We start from the raw sequence: 18,608 nt of genomic DNA, 5'->3' as shown, positions 1-18,608 counted from the left end.
CATCCTATGCTGATATGACTGTCAGTTCTGCCACCATCGCTATATGTTGAAAGGGAAGGGAGCCTTTGTTTTCTGTTTCACTTTCAGCAGTTAGGTATTATCACATTCCATACACAGCAGAGCTCTCAAAAAGGCTGACTTCATTGGGCCGGCAGCAGGTTTGAATGAACCTTGTTTATTTTCATGTTCATGAGGTATGTGTGAATGTGTGGAGAAATGAGAAATGCCTGAAATGGAGGGGATTCAATCTGGCCTGCTCTCTGTGTTGAAGGCTGGAAGTGTGGAGGGTCAGCTGAAGACAGGAAAGCCCCTCATCATTCACTGCAGCTAAGCTGTCCTGGGGGATGACAGAGGAAGAGGCATGTATCCTTCACTCACCGTGAGCTCATGTCACATGTACAGCCAGTGCCCCCTTGTGTCCAAAACATGCACTCATCTGGCCACAAAAATCTTTATACACCCTTCCATCCATTAACTATACCTGGTTTATCCTGTAGAGAGTTGAAGGAGGCTGGAGTCCATCCCGGCTATCACTGGGTGGGAGGCGGGGTACAACCTGGACAGTCCATCACAGGGCTACACAAAGAGACCAACAACCACACACAATCACATTTACACCTCTGGCTAATTTAGAATCACCAACTAAGCTACATTGCATGTCTTTGGACTTTGGGAAGAAGCCAGAGCACAGACAGACACCCCACACAGTCACAAGGAGAACATGAAAACGCCACACAGAAAGACCACGACTGACAGGCAGGTTTCAATCCTAAGTCTTATTATACTGCTAACCATTGCGACACTGATCCCCCAAACAGAAAACTATCAAAAGGATTCCTGCCTTTACTGCAACAAAAGTGACATCAATTCCAACTCGAGGTAAAATCTTGGTCATGTTGTTTCAGACCACAATATTGATATTTCTCTGCCAAAACCCCAAAGTCCTTTAATTTAAGTCTTGTGTAAAAAATAAATTAAAAAAATACTTACATGCTTACGAGTCATCTTCTGTTCCTGATCTCAAGTAGAGGGAAGAACATTGTGAGCCTAACCATTAATTCAATATTCTAGTATTCCAATTTTCAGTTATTTTTAAAGAATGTTCTTTTATAATGTCACTTTGCATGTCACTGCACATTCTGTGTGCACACGTGACAAAAAACAGCTGTTGAATCTTGAATCTGATCCGCATTATGTTGACAAAATACTGTATGTTAAGCAATAAACGCCATCTTCTAGTTTAAATCCAAGTTTGAAGTTGTAAAAAGAGTGTGTAATTGTGCAGCTAAATACTAAAAACAACCCAAATATGATGCACAGAAATCAAAATAAGATGATAAGAATTTATTCCATCATTTTTTATTCCCATAAACAAAGGACCTGCAGTCCAGAGAATGTCCAACATTCATCAGCAGAGGCTTGCCGTTAAAAAACGAAAAAGAGTACCCATGGCTTCAAAGTCATAGGCAAATATTTCACAATATCTACATTGCTAAAAGTCGCACTCAGGCCATCTAACCCCAAACAATCCAAGCATAAAACATAAGTAGAAGATGCTCATGAAAAGCAGGACTTCAGACAAGAACATAAAACTACAAGACAGACCTCCTTCATATCCGTTTAGAATGGTCACGTCAGACATGTTAAACTACCTTTGTGTCTAATAAATATGAGCTCAGCCATTGGTATTGGTGCTGAAAACACACCCTCAGTGAATTATTTTCATAAGCACTTATAACATTTTCACTGTCCTCTTCAGTACATAAGGTCAACATTGCACAACCCAAACAAACACAAATCCATAATCCTCTTATAAACCTCTTAACACTAAAAGGCCAGCAAAAGCGTGGACACTTTGTTGGCGCTGAGCAGTCAATTAAATCCAACCTGCAACACCTACCTACTGTCAAAAAGTCTTTGACGTTCGAAAAGTTAAATCTCTAAGTGGCCGAGTCAAACTTTTACTGCTGAGTGAGAATATTGTGAAGCTGCATTCAGAGTGCTTTGTGGGGGACGTGAACATATTTAAATCAAAATACTACTGAGAAGAATTATCTACTGACATTTTCTTGTTGCTTTAAGACTAAACATCACTTTTCCTAGATGCTCTACAAAGACTCTGACTGGCAGCACACACTATTACAAAATGGGTAATGATCATGTAAACTGTGGAACAGCGAAGGAATTGCTACAAAATCATAAACAGAAACAAACGACAAGAAAACAATTCTGTTGGCTCAGGAATATCGACAACACTAACAGCATTAAAAATAAAGTTTCACAATTATATAACGAAAAACAAACAGGGCGTATTCTCCTAAGGTACAAGGCTTTGCTTTAGTTTGTAGAGGATGTGGGAGTATATGGCTAAAGGTCGTACAGTCAGGGCTGGAAGGAGGCAACTATGAGCAAACTGCATGTGCATGAAAACACTCACTCACACTCACACACAGCTGTGTCACAGGATGCATAGGTGGTAAAGGAGATTCTGAGGTAAACCCATAACAGGCTGTGAATGAGAAAGTAAAAAGCATACAGCATATATAACATGTTTGATATATATGGGCTCTCCCCCAACATCCAGTCAACACACATCCACAGTAACCCCTGCATGTACTAATAGAAGTGTCAGAGTATATCTATTACTTATTATTGTCAACTATATGTCTCTCACCTACGCACCTCTCTGGATACAATCGGAGGCAAAGGGTATGAATAAGGCAGGTTATAAAACATAACAAAACAAAGTTCCACACAAACCTAGTTTCAACGGTATGGGTCAACACAAACAGTTTTTCCAAGACACAATAAGTTAAAAACATAGAAACAATAGAAATTAATTGGCTTCTTTTAAAACCCCCTGTCTTAGACGGAAAAACAAAAAAACTTGTAGAAATTATATCAACTCTGAACCCATTAAACATGCAACAATAAGGAAATCCCTTCTCCTTAAATGTCAAATCAAAATGTAACGAGATGAAAACCTATGTATACACACTAGTATGTACAAGTATTGAAATAAAAGAGTGATATTATATATTTACATACACACATCTGTCCCTGATCGATTAAGGCCATAGTGCTGCAGATGCACGAGTCACCCACATCACATGTAGGCTGCTGTTGCACTTAAGTGTTCCTCAGTTTGCAAAAATGCAAAAGAAGCAGTTATACAGTAATACTCAAGGCCTTTGCTCTAGTGTCATTTGTCTCTCAAACATATAAAACTAAGCAAACTTTAGCATTAAGAAATAAAACTAGCCCAAACCTCACCTTTATCAGCAGTCCGTGGGTTCTTTCCCGTTTTACAAAAGCGAGATATTTTATATACATACAGTAGCACTAGAGTTCATACCACTGAGTTCCAGGTTCAGCACAGCCTTCTGGGACTTCCTGAAACGCTCTCTCATCCTGAGAGAGAATTTATAGGGAGCGCAAAGAAGTCCAAATGTAGATGAATGCAGGAAACCGGGGCAGTGGAGCAGCGCTGATCTCCCCCTTGTACGAGTGAAACCACAGTGCCAGTGATGGAGAAGTCAGAGCATGCCAAAGCCCTCACTGCCCTCACTGATGGCCAGCTTCAGCATCTTGTGCAGCTCCTCGTAGGAGTCGTAAGTAGGGAGGCACAGCTGGTTAAAACTAGACACAGAAACACAGCAGAGAGTCAGCAAATGTCTACATGCTGGGAAAATATTTATATAACATAATACTGCATGAAATTTTAACATTAGCAGATCTAAAGATAAAAATGTGCTGATATTCTATCTTCTTCATGGCTTAAAAAAAAACAAAGACCAACACCAACTTCATTCTAAGAATTTCCTAGCATGATTTAGCAGATTCCAGTGCACCACAGAGCTCCACTGTTGTCCAAAAACTATTAAAAACACATCAGTGAGCCACACTGCTGCACTGGGTGATATGTTCCTTCATTCAAAACACACACACTGCAGTTTATTTTGACTCTGTCTCACATAAACCATTCTGCTGCCGCCATAAAAACTCAACAGAGCAGCACAAATGTATTGAGGCATTAAAAATAACCCACAAAGAAAGCCTCATTTCTTTCCGTCTGAATAATGTTATGTAAAATTTCGACCTTTATTTTACAAAACAAACTATCACTGTGTGAGGCTATTTTCAGGGTAATTTTACTACCTTTAATTGTAACCTTTGAACTTGGTGTTCTTAAGGGCCAGCTGGACGTGCTGTATCTCTTTTTTTTCCAGAGCAATTTAGGTCCTACATTGTTCTCGGATATCTAGATCTACCATGATTTGATTTTATATTGAAAACGTATTATGAAACTTGTCTTTACCATCTACCTTTCAATAAAACGCTGGCAGGAGAGATACATTTTTGTAATTGTATTGGGGAGATTGTGTGAAGTCTGGCATTATTAAATGGGAAATATCAGAAATAACTGTCATTATTTTTTTACCAACTGAAGTGTTTACATACAGTAGCCTACTTGCAAAGATGGCAAACCAGGCAAATGTTTATTTTTTCCTCAACATGTCATCACACAGACAAGCAGCTAGCATTGCTGAAAAGGGTTATGTGGTTTCATTTGCACTACACTTTGCTACAATAAATAACTTGAGAGCATTTCAACTGAGAATAAGTGACGTGAATTTGTAAGTAAAATGCATCCATCTGGCTTTAAGGGTTAAAGATTTACATCTTCAGCAAAGTGCTTGGGTGCCACAGACAAGGTCAAAAAGTTATCAGGTGGTCATGTAAATAATAAGAAAACTACAGAATTATACTAGCCTTATTCTTGGTTAAATCTGCCTCTACTTACCAGGTGTGTGCAGTGGGCAAAGTGCTATGTGTGGGTGCAGCGATGATCTGGAAAGAGGGGCAAAGAGTGTTGAATCCCCCTGGGGGAAGCTGCGAGGAGCCGGTGGTGAACTGCAGCAGACGTGCCAGCTCTTCCTGGGTGAAGCTGGACACCACCGCCCAGAACCACTTCATCACCTGTGGTAAAACAAAAGAACCAGCACGCTCAGGCATTTTCATTAGCGTCCCGCAGTTAGGAAACGGTAAGTCAGTGAATTTCCACAACATACCTTCTCTCTGAAGTGCCACGACCCTCCAACGATCACAGCGTGGGCTTTGAAGTCCTGCACGTTTATATCACCGGTGCCACACATCAACAGCTACAGAAATTAGAAAGGAAAAAATACATGATTACCCCCGTGGTGTTTGAAAGAGCAGCAGAATTTTATTACAAACATCACACTTACCTCCAGCTCATTCTCATCAAATATGGCTAGCAGATTTTCTGGAACCAGTTCATTTAAACCTGTAATTGATCAGGAAATTACACTAATTACATGCACATTACTGGAGATCTCAAAAGAGAGGAACTGGGGGCTGGAAAAAACAGCAGACTGCAGCTGTGTTAGTTTCCTTACCTTTCAAAAAGTGTTCCACCTCATCCCTCACCTGGCTGGCCAGACGGTACTGAGCCAGCAGATTGAGATAATGCATCTTGTTTTCATTGGTAACAGCGATCTGAGCGCCCCCTGATATCAACTCCACCACCTGCAACAGAGCATGAGGCAGGATAGAAATGTGAGAAGAAAAAAAAACTACGGAAAACAGCAAAAACTGGTCAGAAAAGGCACAAAACAGAGACAGGATTAATATGTAATAAAGTTAAGAACTTTCTTGAAAGTGTGTCTGGGTGTCACAGACTTGTCTGCTGCTTTATAAATATTTGGGCAATTAATTCAAAGGCTTCAGAAAAATAGTTTGACGAGATAACATATTTATCTCAACATGTTTTCAATAAGAGGACATACACAGCCAGCTATTGTGAAGAATTTTACAAGTGAACAACAAAGTTTAAAACGAGCCCTGGATGCCAAACTCTACTCGTCCACCTTCATATAAATGCACCACTCCCTCTCTTTAAAGGAAAACAAGATCCTTGCCAAACGAGCAATATGGTTTCTTTTATTTGGTTTATTGCTCCTATCTCCTGTGAAATTACATCAGGGATAAAAGGGGAGGTTCCTTTCCAAAGTGTTGCCTCACCTTCTCCAGCTGTCCTGACTTGCTGTACTTCTCCTCGGCAAACACCAGGTCCATTTCACTCACGTCATTGTTTAGGATGAAGCAGACTTTAGTTTTGTAGAACTCCTGGTCATCTGTCTCAAAGTACTGTGAGTGGAAAATAAAACGAATACACAGGCAAATGACGTTTTTAAATACACATGGCATTTCATCTTGTCAAAGCGACGGGGATAAAAAGATGATTGGGTGGACTTTCAGCTTGAAATCTCAGTGGCTTGGATAAACAGCAAAACACACTGGCTCGCTCTCCACGACATAAATAATGCCAAGAAACAAATCAGGTTTTTTGGCTTTGTGAAGAATATTAGAATGATGAGATAGGCCAGCTGACACCAGAGCATAAACAACGTGACCTTCCAACTTCCGAGGCAAACGTCTCTTCTGTGAGAAGGCACTGTGTTCCATACCTTGTAGTTCATCCTGAGGCCAATAATCTGGGCCAAGAAGGAGCGAGTAAAGCGAGCTCGGACCAGCTGCTTGTAGGCTCCACCCAGAGCAGACTCATACAGGCACTTCCCTACGATGCGACCCGCAAACTCATACATCTTTAGGCGCAAATGGGGTGGCCTTTCAGCATTTGGGTGCACCTGGAAAATAAAGACGGATGATCGTTTAGCGTTTGAACGACACCTATTTTAGGCACTGAATGTGGAAGTGGCTACACAGGCTAACTCACAAGGCCCTGGTTGTTGTCACTGAAGCGGGTGAACAACTGGTTGGACGTGTCAAAGAGGGTCTTACAAATGAGCTCAAACCACTCCCTGCGAGGCCCTCCCCAGTCCAGAGCTGCAGAGATATGTCAAAAGATTTTACTCATATGTTCGCCTTAAGACCGTGTGGTTTTAAATGCTTCATACAACAGCTAAAATTTCATTCATTCAGGCGTTTTGTTTACCTTCTTCATCCAGAAACACAACCTCAAAGTTCTTACTCCAGTCTGACACTGAGAAGTTCCTTGTAGCCTTCAATGACTGTGAAAGGGTAACATTGTGACAGAGGTTACATCACTGTTATGACTCTATGCCTACTTTCACAATGTACATCTTATGAAACAGTTTTATAATACTGTAAGGCAGCAGCACTTACTGAATCTAGAATAGCGTGTCGAGTGATTTTTAGGCAGGTTTTGGTGCGAGGTCTCTTGGAGTGGATGTGCCTGAGTTCACGTTGAAAGAAGTTCACCTTGTCTTGGAACGTTTCAGAGCCACCTAAGAACATTATCATCAAATTACCATCACACTCACCACAAAAGACAGTGTTTACTGAGTGCTGCTTGAGGCAAAGGTAATCTCATTCGACAGAAACACACCAATGTTTTTGTGCAGGAAACGAATGAAGGTGGCAGCCATTATGTTTCTGTCTTTGCAGCTGAGCTCCACAGGAGGCTGTATCCCATCATCCACCACGAGAGTTAGGTACTTGTGAACTGGGTCGGGGCCATAATAGGTAAACTGAAGAGAGACATTACAATAAGATGTCAGAAAAAGTCAAAGTGGCCTCTTCTCTGGAATTTTCTGACGTCAGCTCTGCTTACCTTTGTTCCTGGACATACTCGAAAGGTGAAAAGGCGCCATGGAATAATTTTCAGGTAGAACTCCTTCACGGATAGTTGCTGTTTGACAAGAGTCCAAGTCAGCTACATTTTACATTATAATATTACAGGAATTTTGCCCTTTTAACATCACTTAAAGAGCCCATATTATGCACATTTGTTTTGTTTTTTTTGAGGGGAACCCTTGAATATGTTTACATGCTTTAAGTCTCAAAAAACACATTATTCTTCTCATACTGCACACACCTCTTCTCACCCTCTGCAATGCTCTATTTTAGCTCTCATTTCTTTAGGGTCTTGAATACATGAAAGTGAGGCATGACTGGTTACATAAGAGATCTATAAGTATCAGGATGTGCCCCTGGCAAAAAGGTAGGAGGCAGACAGTATGCAAATATGTTACATGGTGACATGGACAAGTAATGGAGGAAAAGTCTGGACTTCAAATAAGGTGTTTAAAGGAGGTAAGGCAGCGGTGTTTTCTGTTGAAAGAATATGTCCCTCTAGTGTGTCTTTATGCTATGAACCTTCTACATGCACAGGAAGCTAAAACACACTAAAGGAAAGGCAAAAAAACCCCTTAAATATGGTCACTTTGATTTCAAAAGTTGAAAGGGAACACGGACAATCCTACTAATTACATCTAGCCATTATATGCCCGTCACTTACCTTTGGCGATATGTAACAGTAGACCTTTTTTGGTTTCTTGACCTTCTCAGGTTGTCCCTCCACAGGAGAGTCGTGCTCATCCTCTTCTTCTCCCATGGAGGGCCTCCTCTGGGGAGCCAGCAAAGAGGAAGCTGGTAACTGCCATGATGAACTGCTGTAGTTCCCACTGCTGTAAAGGTATGCCTCAAAGTAGATGCTTATGCCTGGAGTGGACACATTCTTCTCCACACAGGCCTTTTCATTCTCTGCAATATGCAAACAGAAAATGGGTATAAGGCACTGAAAACACAGGCTAACTATAATACATGTAAGTAAATACCAGAGTAAACTTCTGGACTTGATTATCTTGTGCATGTAAAAGCTTCTCACCACTGAGAACAATTATGTCAAATTCCCCGTTGCTGAGCGGCTGATTCTTGTAGGAGATGCGAGCCCTGAAACAGCCCGTCTTCCTCAGGGTCAGTCTCAGCAGAACCTGGCACTGCTGCTTGTTGAGTGAAACTGACTTACTGTAGAAATCCTCCAGACTGTCATCATCCACTGTTCCTAGCTGTAAGAACAGGATAACTGAAATAAATCCCAGCTCAGCTCTGCTATACCGTAAAGCCAGTGGCTGTGCAATTAGGTAGAGAGGGGTAAAAAGAAACACTGGCTTGCATTTCTACAGTCACCATCAAGAAATAAATCTTCTAAGTAGAGAGTAATGTGTAATAGTAAATGGGTTCGCTCCCTTACCGAGTGCACATGGACGCTGTAGTTGGCTTCATCTGTGAGAGATGTGGAGTTACTGGTAGGGTTTCCGTATTCGTCCCTGGGCTCGATTTGTAAAGTGTGCTGCTGGCCGTTTGTTAGCACCAGGGTGGAGAAATGGTAGGCTATCTTGGTTTTCGATGGAACAACTGTACCTGAGGTGAACAAGAGAACAGAAAAAATAATCAGTCAAAGTAAAGATTTTGCTTTCACGGTGTAAATTGCATGACAGTGGATTCAAATCAGATTCTCCAAAATACATATAGTCATACCTGGCTGGAATATCTTGTAATAAGGGCTGTAGGCCACATTGAGACCACCCAGCTTGACAGCAACCTCATAGCGTCCAGCCTTGCGCACTGTGAAGGCCACTTTGACTACGTTGGACTCTGGTTCTTGCAGAACCTCCTGTGTAACAGGGATGTCCAAGGCCAGTTCAATGTGGGTGATGTTGACCCTCAGCCCCACAGGGCGATGGGCTGGGAAAGGCTGACCATTCTTATAGAAGAGCTGAGAAGCAATAAGTACAAAATGAGTATTATTTAAGACAGAGAAGAGACAATAATCCAAGTCAGCGGCATCTTACATTACCATATCTTGAGAATTTTGTCCTTTAAAGATCTCTTAAAGAGCTTAGAGATCTGCTAGAATATGTTTACATGCTTGAAGTCTCAGAAAACACATTATTCTTTTTGAACATAGTTATGCTAATGTTTCTGACAGAGCTGCATCTGTAATCTACTTGTAAGAAATTCGATAAGACAAGACACAACAGTCATACTACATTTTTAGTCTGGATACATTAGGAATCTTTGAGCACCTGGACTCTGAAGCTCATAGTCTGCCCCACTTCCTGTGGTTCCTTCCAGTCCCATGACACCTTGCAGGAACGTGGGTCCAGGTAGTTTCCCCGGACATAGTCGTAGATGCTGCGATCACCGCGTCGCCCTGGATCCTCATTCTGCAGGAAGCTGACCACTCTTGCTGCAAGCTCACAGAGGAACTTGATGGTAAAGACAAACGCTATGATGGAAACAGTAATTCCACCTGCCACAAGAAGGAGAGAAGCACGAGAGATTAGAAGTTGAAATGGGGAAATATATTTTTGACTACTAAATGAGGACAATGACTGAAGTAACTTAATTCCAGCACCGGGTATTTCAGCCCAACTCAATCCAAACAGCTAATGATGGACTCACCAATCACGTAAAACATGAGGTCCCTTATCAAGAAGCACAGCGCCACAGTACAGCCAAATATGAGAGCTCCCGCTGAAAGGACAATCGGACATTGTACCATGACTAACTAAAACAAAATCAATGCACACTTCCTGCTCTGAGTCTGCAGATTCCATTTAAATGGCTGCAGTTTTCGTTATACTGTTGAATGACAATAAAACCTTGGACTACATTTATTTTTTCTTTACAAGAAATAAGTTTCTTCACAAAAAAATAGCAACAAATGCAATGATATCATGTAATTTAAATGGCCAACTTTGAACTCTGGAAAGGAGTTGAAAACCTTAGAAACAATATCAACACCAACGTGGAAACAAGGGATATAGGTGAACATTAGACAAGCTAATGAGTGAGTAACATGCTTTTGATTTATATTACCATAGATTTATCCTCAAAGTGAGTGAATAGTGTTTTTATGAGATAGCACAGTGTTGGCTTGTGCATACAGATGAGGCAACACTAAACTTCTCCATTACAACACTTGAGCCACATTCAAATGATCTGTGACTCTTGCAGAAACAACATTTGTGAAAACACTTAGCAATGGAACAATCTTATGTTTATGTCTTGTATCTAAATTCCTCTTGATAGTCTGCAGCTGTCGAGAGCAACTCAAACTAAAACACTTGAATGATAAGAGCCTCACCAATTGACCACTTCTCATTCAGACGCCTCTCAGCAAGACTGTGCACCAGCCGGATCTCGTAGTCCTGGTCGCGACTCCCCCTGGAGGTCTGGAGGATCTTGATCCCTGTCGACAATTTTATGTAATCTTCGTAGTAGTAGCCCCAGGCAGCTAAAGAGAGCTGCAGCTGACTGTCAAACTGAGACAGGTCATCCAGATTCATACAACCCAAAGTCTTCAGTCTGCAGCAGGAGAGAAGTGTGAAAATATGTAAGGTAGATTAAAAGGAATGGTAGCATTAACTACTTCTTTACTACACTTTCAGAAGCGCAACCCTACTGTGACTGCTGTTGCTAAATGTCTATTGAGCAAGACTGCTGTGGTAACTACACAACAGGCTGTCCCACACACAAAACAAACACTAGTCTATGTGAAATGCTGCAAGACAGGAACCTCAATCTTATCAACTAAACTTGCAAGTAATCTCCAAAGAGAGAAGTCAGATGGTATGTCATGTTGCATGAGGTCTTATTTTTTTTCAAATCTGATTAAAGTGGCGTACATGAAGACTTCCACTGGATAAGCACAGGTAGACACAGTAGTGGAAAATTTATAAGCAAACAAGTGATTGCAGCTATTATTTAAAAAAAAAAAAAAAAAGATAATCTCCTGTTGTAAAGTTAGTACAATAAAATTGTCCCTCTGTCTGTTGACACTGAATGTGTGCTGTAATTACATTTTTATAGTATGATTTTTATGGCCAAAAAGACGGCAATATAAAATATTACCTTCATTACTACTGAAATAAAGTAAACAGTGAAATGTATTTACATTAGCTTCTCCACTGAATGTGAATTCATTAGTGTGTTGTCCCAAGTGTAACAATAATGGTAATCAAAACTTATTACTACATTATTTTATTTTTTTATTCATCAGTATCAGAGTTTCTCTCAGAATAAATAAGGTTTATGTGTCTGCAACTTTAACTTCCCCATTTGCAATGTCTTTCTGAACTGCAAGTAACTGCAAAACTTGTCTTCCATTTCAAGACTTTGTGAAGCAATCAAAAGGTCATCCAAAACTACGTGAGCAATGAAGGTCTAAATTGATAACCACTGAATCAAAACAGCAAAGGATGGGTGCAGGGATAGCATGACAGTCATGACCTTCGGAAATGTGACACCGTATCCCTATAGGGAGACGTCAGACAGTTATGCTCTCAAACATGACACTGTGCATGTCTAATACACCACACACCTTTAGAAACATTACAGTTTGCTTTGCTCAAAAACAAACAGGACAAACAGCCACTGTTTTGATAAAGCAAAAACTACTAATCACAGTCAGTGCTGTTTGGATCAGTAGACAGAACGCAATACACAAACATCTGCATTGCTGCAGGGTCTCACACTTGCAGTCTCTAAAGAATACTTTTTACTGCAGTGACCCTGTGAAACACTGCAGCCTACACAGCTCCATGTCAGCAAACTCAGCTAACCATGAAGGGGGAGAGTGCCCTCAAGTGGACAGAATTAAACAGAGTCTGCATTAACTACCACAAAACATAACCTTAACTACCTAACCCATTAAAAACATTAAAAGAATCCGTGCTAGGATTAATCTACATGGATTTTGTGCCAACAAGTAACTGCCTCCAAAAAAAGAAGGCTGTGCACAGATGTATACCAGATTAGCGTAAATATTTAAGTTAAGATCTTTCATTGCTTACGTATGGTAATAGTGCTCCAGGTTTTGGGAACAAAGCCACTCCTGGAAGGCAAAGTCTCGGAGCAGCTGGATGTGAGCCTCGGCAATTTCCCTCCAGCGCTGCTGTTCCTTTACCACCTCTTCCAGACGACTCAGTACACTCAGACTCAGCTCCTCCAGTGTCTGTACATCTGGATGACACATGAACAACACATAAAAATCCCCATGTTCATTCTGGCTAGCAAATAATCATCAATGACACCCTGGCACAGGCCAAAATACTCATTAAAGACTAATATAATGAGTACTAAACCTGTGCTTATTGTCCATGCATGCCACTTGCATCTCTTAAGCCTGAATATCTAGTGATTAAAACCACAAAATGACAAGAGTCTAAGCAATAAGCAATACACACTTTGTTCATTAAACTCAACTCAAATCCAGTTAAATTTGAAACTTCTACCTCTCTAGTATTAAATTATTCTTGTGCACATCACTGCAGTCACTTTTTTTTACTCCACCTTAGAAAGGGCCATCAACTAAATTTCCACGGTGTATTGGACAGACATATTGTAATCTACTGACCTTCGAATAAGTGCCTGTATTGACAGAGGTTATGTCCTTGGAGCCATTCCTCAATCTGACTTTCTTTTCCTTTCTTCCAGCGCACTTCCCAGAAGAAGATCCACGACACTGAGCAGAAGAGAAAGGTCAGGAAGAAGCGGCGGTCCATCAGACCATCTTTCAGCCTTCACTCAGACCCCTCCGTGCTCAAAGGAAAACTGCCACACGCCAGTGGGCTAGTCAAGTCTTCTACAATCAAAGAGAAAACCGATCAAAACACAGCTAAATTAAAACACTACACAAAAAGCTTAAAAGTTTCCACAAATGGCTTCTTGTAAAAAAACAAAAAACAAAAACATCTGTCCAACAGTTTGGAAATGATAAAGCCGAGGAGCTGAGCTGTAAACTACTCTGCCATGAAAGCATGAATATTTAAGTATCACCTTGGAGAAGTGTGGAGAATAACATTACATGAAATCCACAGCACTGAAAAATGTATGAGCAGTTTGGCTAAAGAATAATCATAAAACTCTCACCAGGATGTGTTTAGCTAAAACAGACTCAGATTCTAGGTCAACCACAATCTAATTACAATCTAAATCCTACCCAACAACAACAGTCCAGTCGGTGGTGATGGTGCTGATAATGATGAGATGCCTGGGCTCGCTAGCTCTGGTGTCAAAACGTTTCCAAATGTCATCCGCTGCTACTCTCATCAACAAGAGAGCTAACTAAATAGTATATCCAGCGATAGCCTCAGTAAAATTAGCCTCACAGTTACTTTAGAGACTTTCAAAAACAGAAAATACAGACAGCAGAAAATATACGGGCTAACTGCAATAACACCAGTTCTCGCTGGTCTATTGACACCTGGAGTGCTAAGTAACGCTGGAGGCTAATGGTAACAACCGTTAGCACTGGCAAAATGCTACAGTAGCATTCGCTGCCTAACAAGACAACACAATGCTAATAGCTAGCTAGCTTAGCCAACAGTGTTAGCGTCGTATCAGAAAGCTCGTCGCCAACCCGTCGTGGTAATCCACACTCACACCGCAACACGTTGATAAAACGCCGTTTGCAATAGCACCACTACACAAAAGCAACACTCTGAAAATGCAAAACTGTAATCAATCCATGCACTGAAATGCTGCAACTACCTTCGACTGTGAGGCATTAGCATAGCAACCGGAAAATGCGCAGAACAGACGTCGATTTTTGATTACGTCTTCATATCGATGCACGAGGGGAGAGGTAGCAAGTTTTACTCAGCTAGTCGGTGCTCTGGACTGTAATTAAAAATATGGTATGTATTTTTTTAACCGTGTTACAATTACGACACTACTACCTTTATAAGTGTTGTCCCTCAAAATTTAGTAATTAGGCGTTGAAGCTTTTGACAGGCATGCTACTGAGCCAAGTTAGCGCTAGCTAGCTTAGCTGCTAACAACAGTTACAGCTTTTACCATAAACTGCGATCTTTACCTGCTACACGTATTGTTCCAAAGTTAATAAGTTAGTAATTACATAATTTATATGTTCCAGTCTAGTGATTTTGATGGTGGCGTTTATATCTAAGTTCTGTCACCAATTGTCCAATCATGAATATAGCCTGAGTTTGGATTTAAGTGTTTCGTGTTCAACTCTTCGATTCATTGTCTCTTTTGTAAGTAATGTATATTACACAACTGCATCTGCGTTGGCATTTAAGTTCAATTGTGTTTTTCTACTCCCATTTTATACCAAGATACAGTATTTGTTGTGATCGTTTGCTCCTAACTAATTTCTGTGTTTAAACTTTTTCAATCCAGGGGAAGCACAAAACCAAACAGTTTGCTGCAATGAAGAGAATGATTAGTTTGAAAGACCACAGAATGTAAGTTTTAATAATTACTTGATGCTTTCCTGCCAAAGTAACCTCTGGTTTAAGTGTCTTCTTCATTAACCCTGTCCAGGGCCCAGTTGTTCAGAAAGTTTAATTTGAATCAGAGTGATCCACATTTGGACATCCTATGTTTTGCAAACCAGCAATCAGTTCAACACACTTCTGTGCCAGTTTTTCAAAAGCTTTTCACATTTTCAATTAATGTTTCTTGCTATTAACATCAAGTCACCTATAATAAGTAATAATGTAATAAGAAACAAAAGAGTAAATCTAAGCTAAGTCTATTCAGTGTTCTGAATAGCTAATAATAATTTTGCATAATTTTTCACAACACATACCGAATATTTAATCCAGACCAAAATCAAGGCTGGATTGTGTGAAGTCATAACCCGGCAAATAGGATATAACAAAAATGGTAACAACACAGGTTATGCCAGCAAGAGTGTTTTATTAAATAGTACTACTCGTAACAATAATGGCAATAATAATAATGTGAGGTGCGTGAGTCAGTGGCATCAGTGGTGAAGCTATGTATGCATGGATGTGGTGTGATGAGGTGTTGTCTGGTGCAGCAAAACAAACCAAATACCAATGTGGCCACAAGCAAGAGAGAGACAGAGAGGGAGTTAAGGGGTTGGACCTTTAATAGCCAAGGAGCGCTGGGCTCCAGCACACCAAGTAGGCAGGACTGCCCACTCAGACTCCAGCATCTGAGTGATCTGAGAAACAGACTATAACATACAGAATACATGCAATGTGTCTAAACAGTGTACTTGGAGCGACTGTTACAGTGATCCAATCTGATTTCAGAATTATTTAATTTTTTCTTTACAACACATTTCAAGATTTGATGCAATCCACTAGCCATAATCTGATCAGATTTCTTCTGAACAACTGGGCCAAGTTTCTAACTCTACTTTATTCTCATATGAAATCATCAAAACAAAGCACATAATTATGTGAGAATCTTCCAGGTCTGTGAAAGCACTATAACATCTTGTTTGTTTTGTAGAAAAGAGAAGGACCGTGCAAAAACAATACAGAAAAAGAAGAAAGATCCCTCCAAGCTAAAGGAGAGAGAAGTGTAAGTTGGCAACACAACATTTTATATTGGATTCTAAACAGTGGATGACGGCTTCTTGACTTGTTTTCTTTGAACTCATTCTGCAGGCAAAAGCATCCATCATGCCTGTTCTTCCAGTATAATACTCAGCTTGGCCCACCGTACCACATTCTGGTTGATACCAATTTCATCAACTTCTCCATCAAGGCCAAACTGGACATTGTTCAATCTATGATGGATTGTCTGTATGCCAAATGTAAGTATTACCTCCCAAACATGTGTCAAGGAGAATAATAAAGTTTTTGAGAGCTATTTATTATATGCCATTTTCAAAATACGACTGTTTATTCATGAAGCAGAAATTCAGATTTTTTTTTCCTCACATTTTATCCACTCCAGGCATTCCGTATATCACAGACTGTGTGATGGCTGAGATTGAAAAGCTTGGAATGAAATACAGAGTTGCGCTCAGGTACAGTCTGCTGGGTATATATCTTTGGAGACATTACCATATTTAATATCTAAACTTTTTTCAAAAAATAATGTTTGTTTTTTGGGATTTTGTTAATTTTTTTTTTTACAGGATAGCCAAGGATCCACGGTTTGAGCGCCTGCCGTGCACACACAAGGGAACATACGCTGATGACTGTTTGGTCCAAAGGGTGACACAGGTAATAATCTTAAATGGGCAGCTACATTATTACAGAAATATAATTGTCCATGTTGACTTAATGGTATGCATACTGATGATGCGGACTTATTAGCTCAACAGTACATTAAGACTTACAATGTTGTATCAACATTCAGATCAGACAGAAGTAGAGCTGCAACGATAAATCAATAATCTCTTAGTTGGCAAGTATTAAATTAATATTCAGCTATTTCGATGATTGATTAATCAGTTGGAGTATTTTTTTTTTTAGGAAAAAAATGTCTAAATGCTCAAAATCCAGCTTCTTAAATTTGAATATTTCCTGGTTTCTTCACTGATTTATGACAGTGGATAAAACAAGACATTTGATGACATCATCTTGGACTTTTTCACCATTTTCCAACAATTTATTGGCAAAACAACTTGTCAATTAATTTAGAAAATAATCGATGAATTGATTTACGAGGAAATCAGGAAGTTGGTGTCAGCCCTAAACACAAAGCAGCAACTGTGTTTAAAATTACTTCCCGTGAAACCAGTTGCTGTTGTAGAATAGTCACCATTATATCAGGTAATTGTATGTCTATTTGCTGGTTTTGGTGTTGAAGGGAGATATAAATTACATAAAAATATTTCTGCAGCACAAATGTTACATCCTGGCTACTGTGGACAGAGATCTAAAGAGAAGAGTCAGGAAGATCCCCGGGGTGCCCATCATGTACATCTCCAACCACAGGTAATGTTTTGAATTTTTTTACAAATATGACAGTTTTTGACATGCTTATTACTGACTTTTTGTTTTCCCTGTTACCAAATACAGGTATAATATTGAACGGATGCCTGATGACTATGGTGCACCAAGGTTTTAAAATGCCTGAACCACATCTGGACCTGTATATAGACTGAAGTTTCCTGTTGATAATTGATTTCCTTTTGTGCATATTAAAAATACTGAGGTGTAATTTGGCAAAGATGGAGGTGTGTTTGATCAAACTACACATTTCATTATGTTTTGTTGTTATGAAAGATTTTGTTACAGTTCATTGAGTTGAATTGAATAAATGAATCAGTGAAATTCATGTTGTCTTCCAGTTTTTCCAACACTTAGAAATATACTAAGGTATTGGCTGTGTGAACAACTATATGAATGTACAATTAGGATGGAAAAATGAAGTTATTGTAGGTTTCTTCTGAACAGCAATGAACCATTAACTGTTAGATTTAAATGTAACACAATAACGGTGCGTTTGGGTGCTATTTAAAACAACAGTATCTAGAGCAGGGGTGTCAGACATGACCTGCCAGAGTGTCATGTCCAGCCTGCGGGATGACTTTGCAAAGTTTAAAAATTACAGGTGAAAATGAATACTGTGAAAATAAAGACATTGAACATTGTGCAATGTAATGTGAGTCAGCAGCTTCAGTACGACAGACTGGTTAGGTGGAACCCTATTGTTGATGCACTGCCACAACTTTTATGCGTTATTTATGCATAAATTTTATACATTTACAAGGAAGGATGGTAACTTAACCTTTTCCTTAATAGTTCCCACTTTAATTTGTATGGTGTGTCAGTTCAGGTGGTCAGGATTAGTACACAGACGTGGAAATGAATGTAAAATAATTTCTAGATTTTGACAAGTTGTAAAATACACTATATTGTTCAGTTGCAGATACCTGCGACTAAGTATTTTGTGCCTTTGTAGGTACATTGATCTGTAAGTTGTAATACACATATGATAAACTGAGCTATAATATTGGTAAAATTTCACTTTTTTCTTGAGACATTTCAGGTTGTTCACAATGTTTTGTAAAAGATAGC

The 18,608-nt window shown here is 39.8% G+C and overlaps 2 protein-coding genes across 4 annotated transcripts; one reads left to right on the top strand and one right to left on the bottom strand.

Annotated features, from left to right (window-relative positions):
- Window positions 1–1,329: 1,329 nt before the first annotated feature.
- On the bottom strand, window positions 1,330–14,450 carry arel1 (apoptosis resistant E3 ubiquitin protein ligase 1). Of its 3 annotated transcripts, none has more exons than XM_023283368.3 (22): window positions 14,347–14,450; window positions 13,211–13,438; window positions 12,648–12,816; window positions 10,940–11,160; window positions 10,255–10,326; window positions 9,876–10,102; window positions 9,328–9,565; window positions 9,041–9,210; window positions 8,675–8,855; window positions 8,306–8,550; window positions 7,619–7,696; window positions 7,394–7,535; window positions 7,171–7,292; window positions 6,980–7,055; window positions 6,761–6,870; window positions 6,492–6,671; window positions 6,046–6,171; window positions 5,421–5,550; window positions 5,250–5,308; window positions 5,073–5,162; window positions 4,805–4,980; window positions 1,330–3,639 (listed from the first exon to the last, which is right to left on the bottom strand). In XM_023283368.3, exons 2-22 carry the CDS (start codon window positions 13,356–13,358, stop codon window positions 3,537–3,539), a joined length of 3,063 nt encoding a protein of 1,020 aa, XP_023139136.2. In that variant the 5' UTR covers window positions 13,359–13,438; window positions 14,347–14,450; the 3' UTR covers window positions 1,330–3,536. The 3 variants fall into 3 exon arrangements, with proteins under 3 accessions (XP_023139136.2, XP_035810150.2, XP_023139137.2); XM_035954257.2 differs by having other exon boundaries at window positions 13,211–13,435; window positions 14,347–14,368; XM_023283369.3 differs by lacking the exon at window positions 14,347–14,450 and adding an exon at window positions 13,796–14,275.
- Window positions 14,360–17,865, top strand: fcf1 (FCF1 rRNA-processing protein). The gene is made up of 8 exons (XM_023283370.3): window positions 14,360–14,492; window positions 14,998–15,062; window positions 16,084–16,155; window positions 16,242–16,390; window positions 16,534–16,606; window positions 16,718–16,805; window positions 17,428–17,522; window positions 17,607–17,865. The coding sequence occupies exons 1-8, from the start codon at window positions 14,490–14,492 to the stop codon at window positions 17,653–17,655; spliced, it is 594 nt and encodes a 197-aa protein (XP_023139138.2). The 5' UTR covers window positions 14,360–14,489; the 3' UTR covers window positions 17,656–17,865.
- Window positions 17,866–18,608: the final 743 nt, after the last annotated feature.

Source organism: Amphiprion ocellaris, chromosome 20 (genome assembly GCF_022539595.1).
Source record: "Amphiprion ocellaris isolate individual 3 ecotype Okinawa chromosome 20, ASM2253959v1, whole genome shotgun sequence".
Classification (NCBI taxonomy): Eukaryota; Metazoa; Chordata; class Actinopteri; family Pomacentridae; genus Amphiprion; species Amphiprion ocellaris.
Note: the sequence above shows the minus strand (reverse complement) of the source record. Positions and strands in the feature narration are given on the sequence as shown.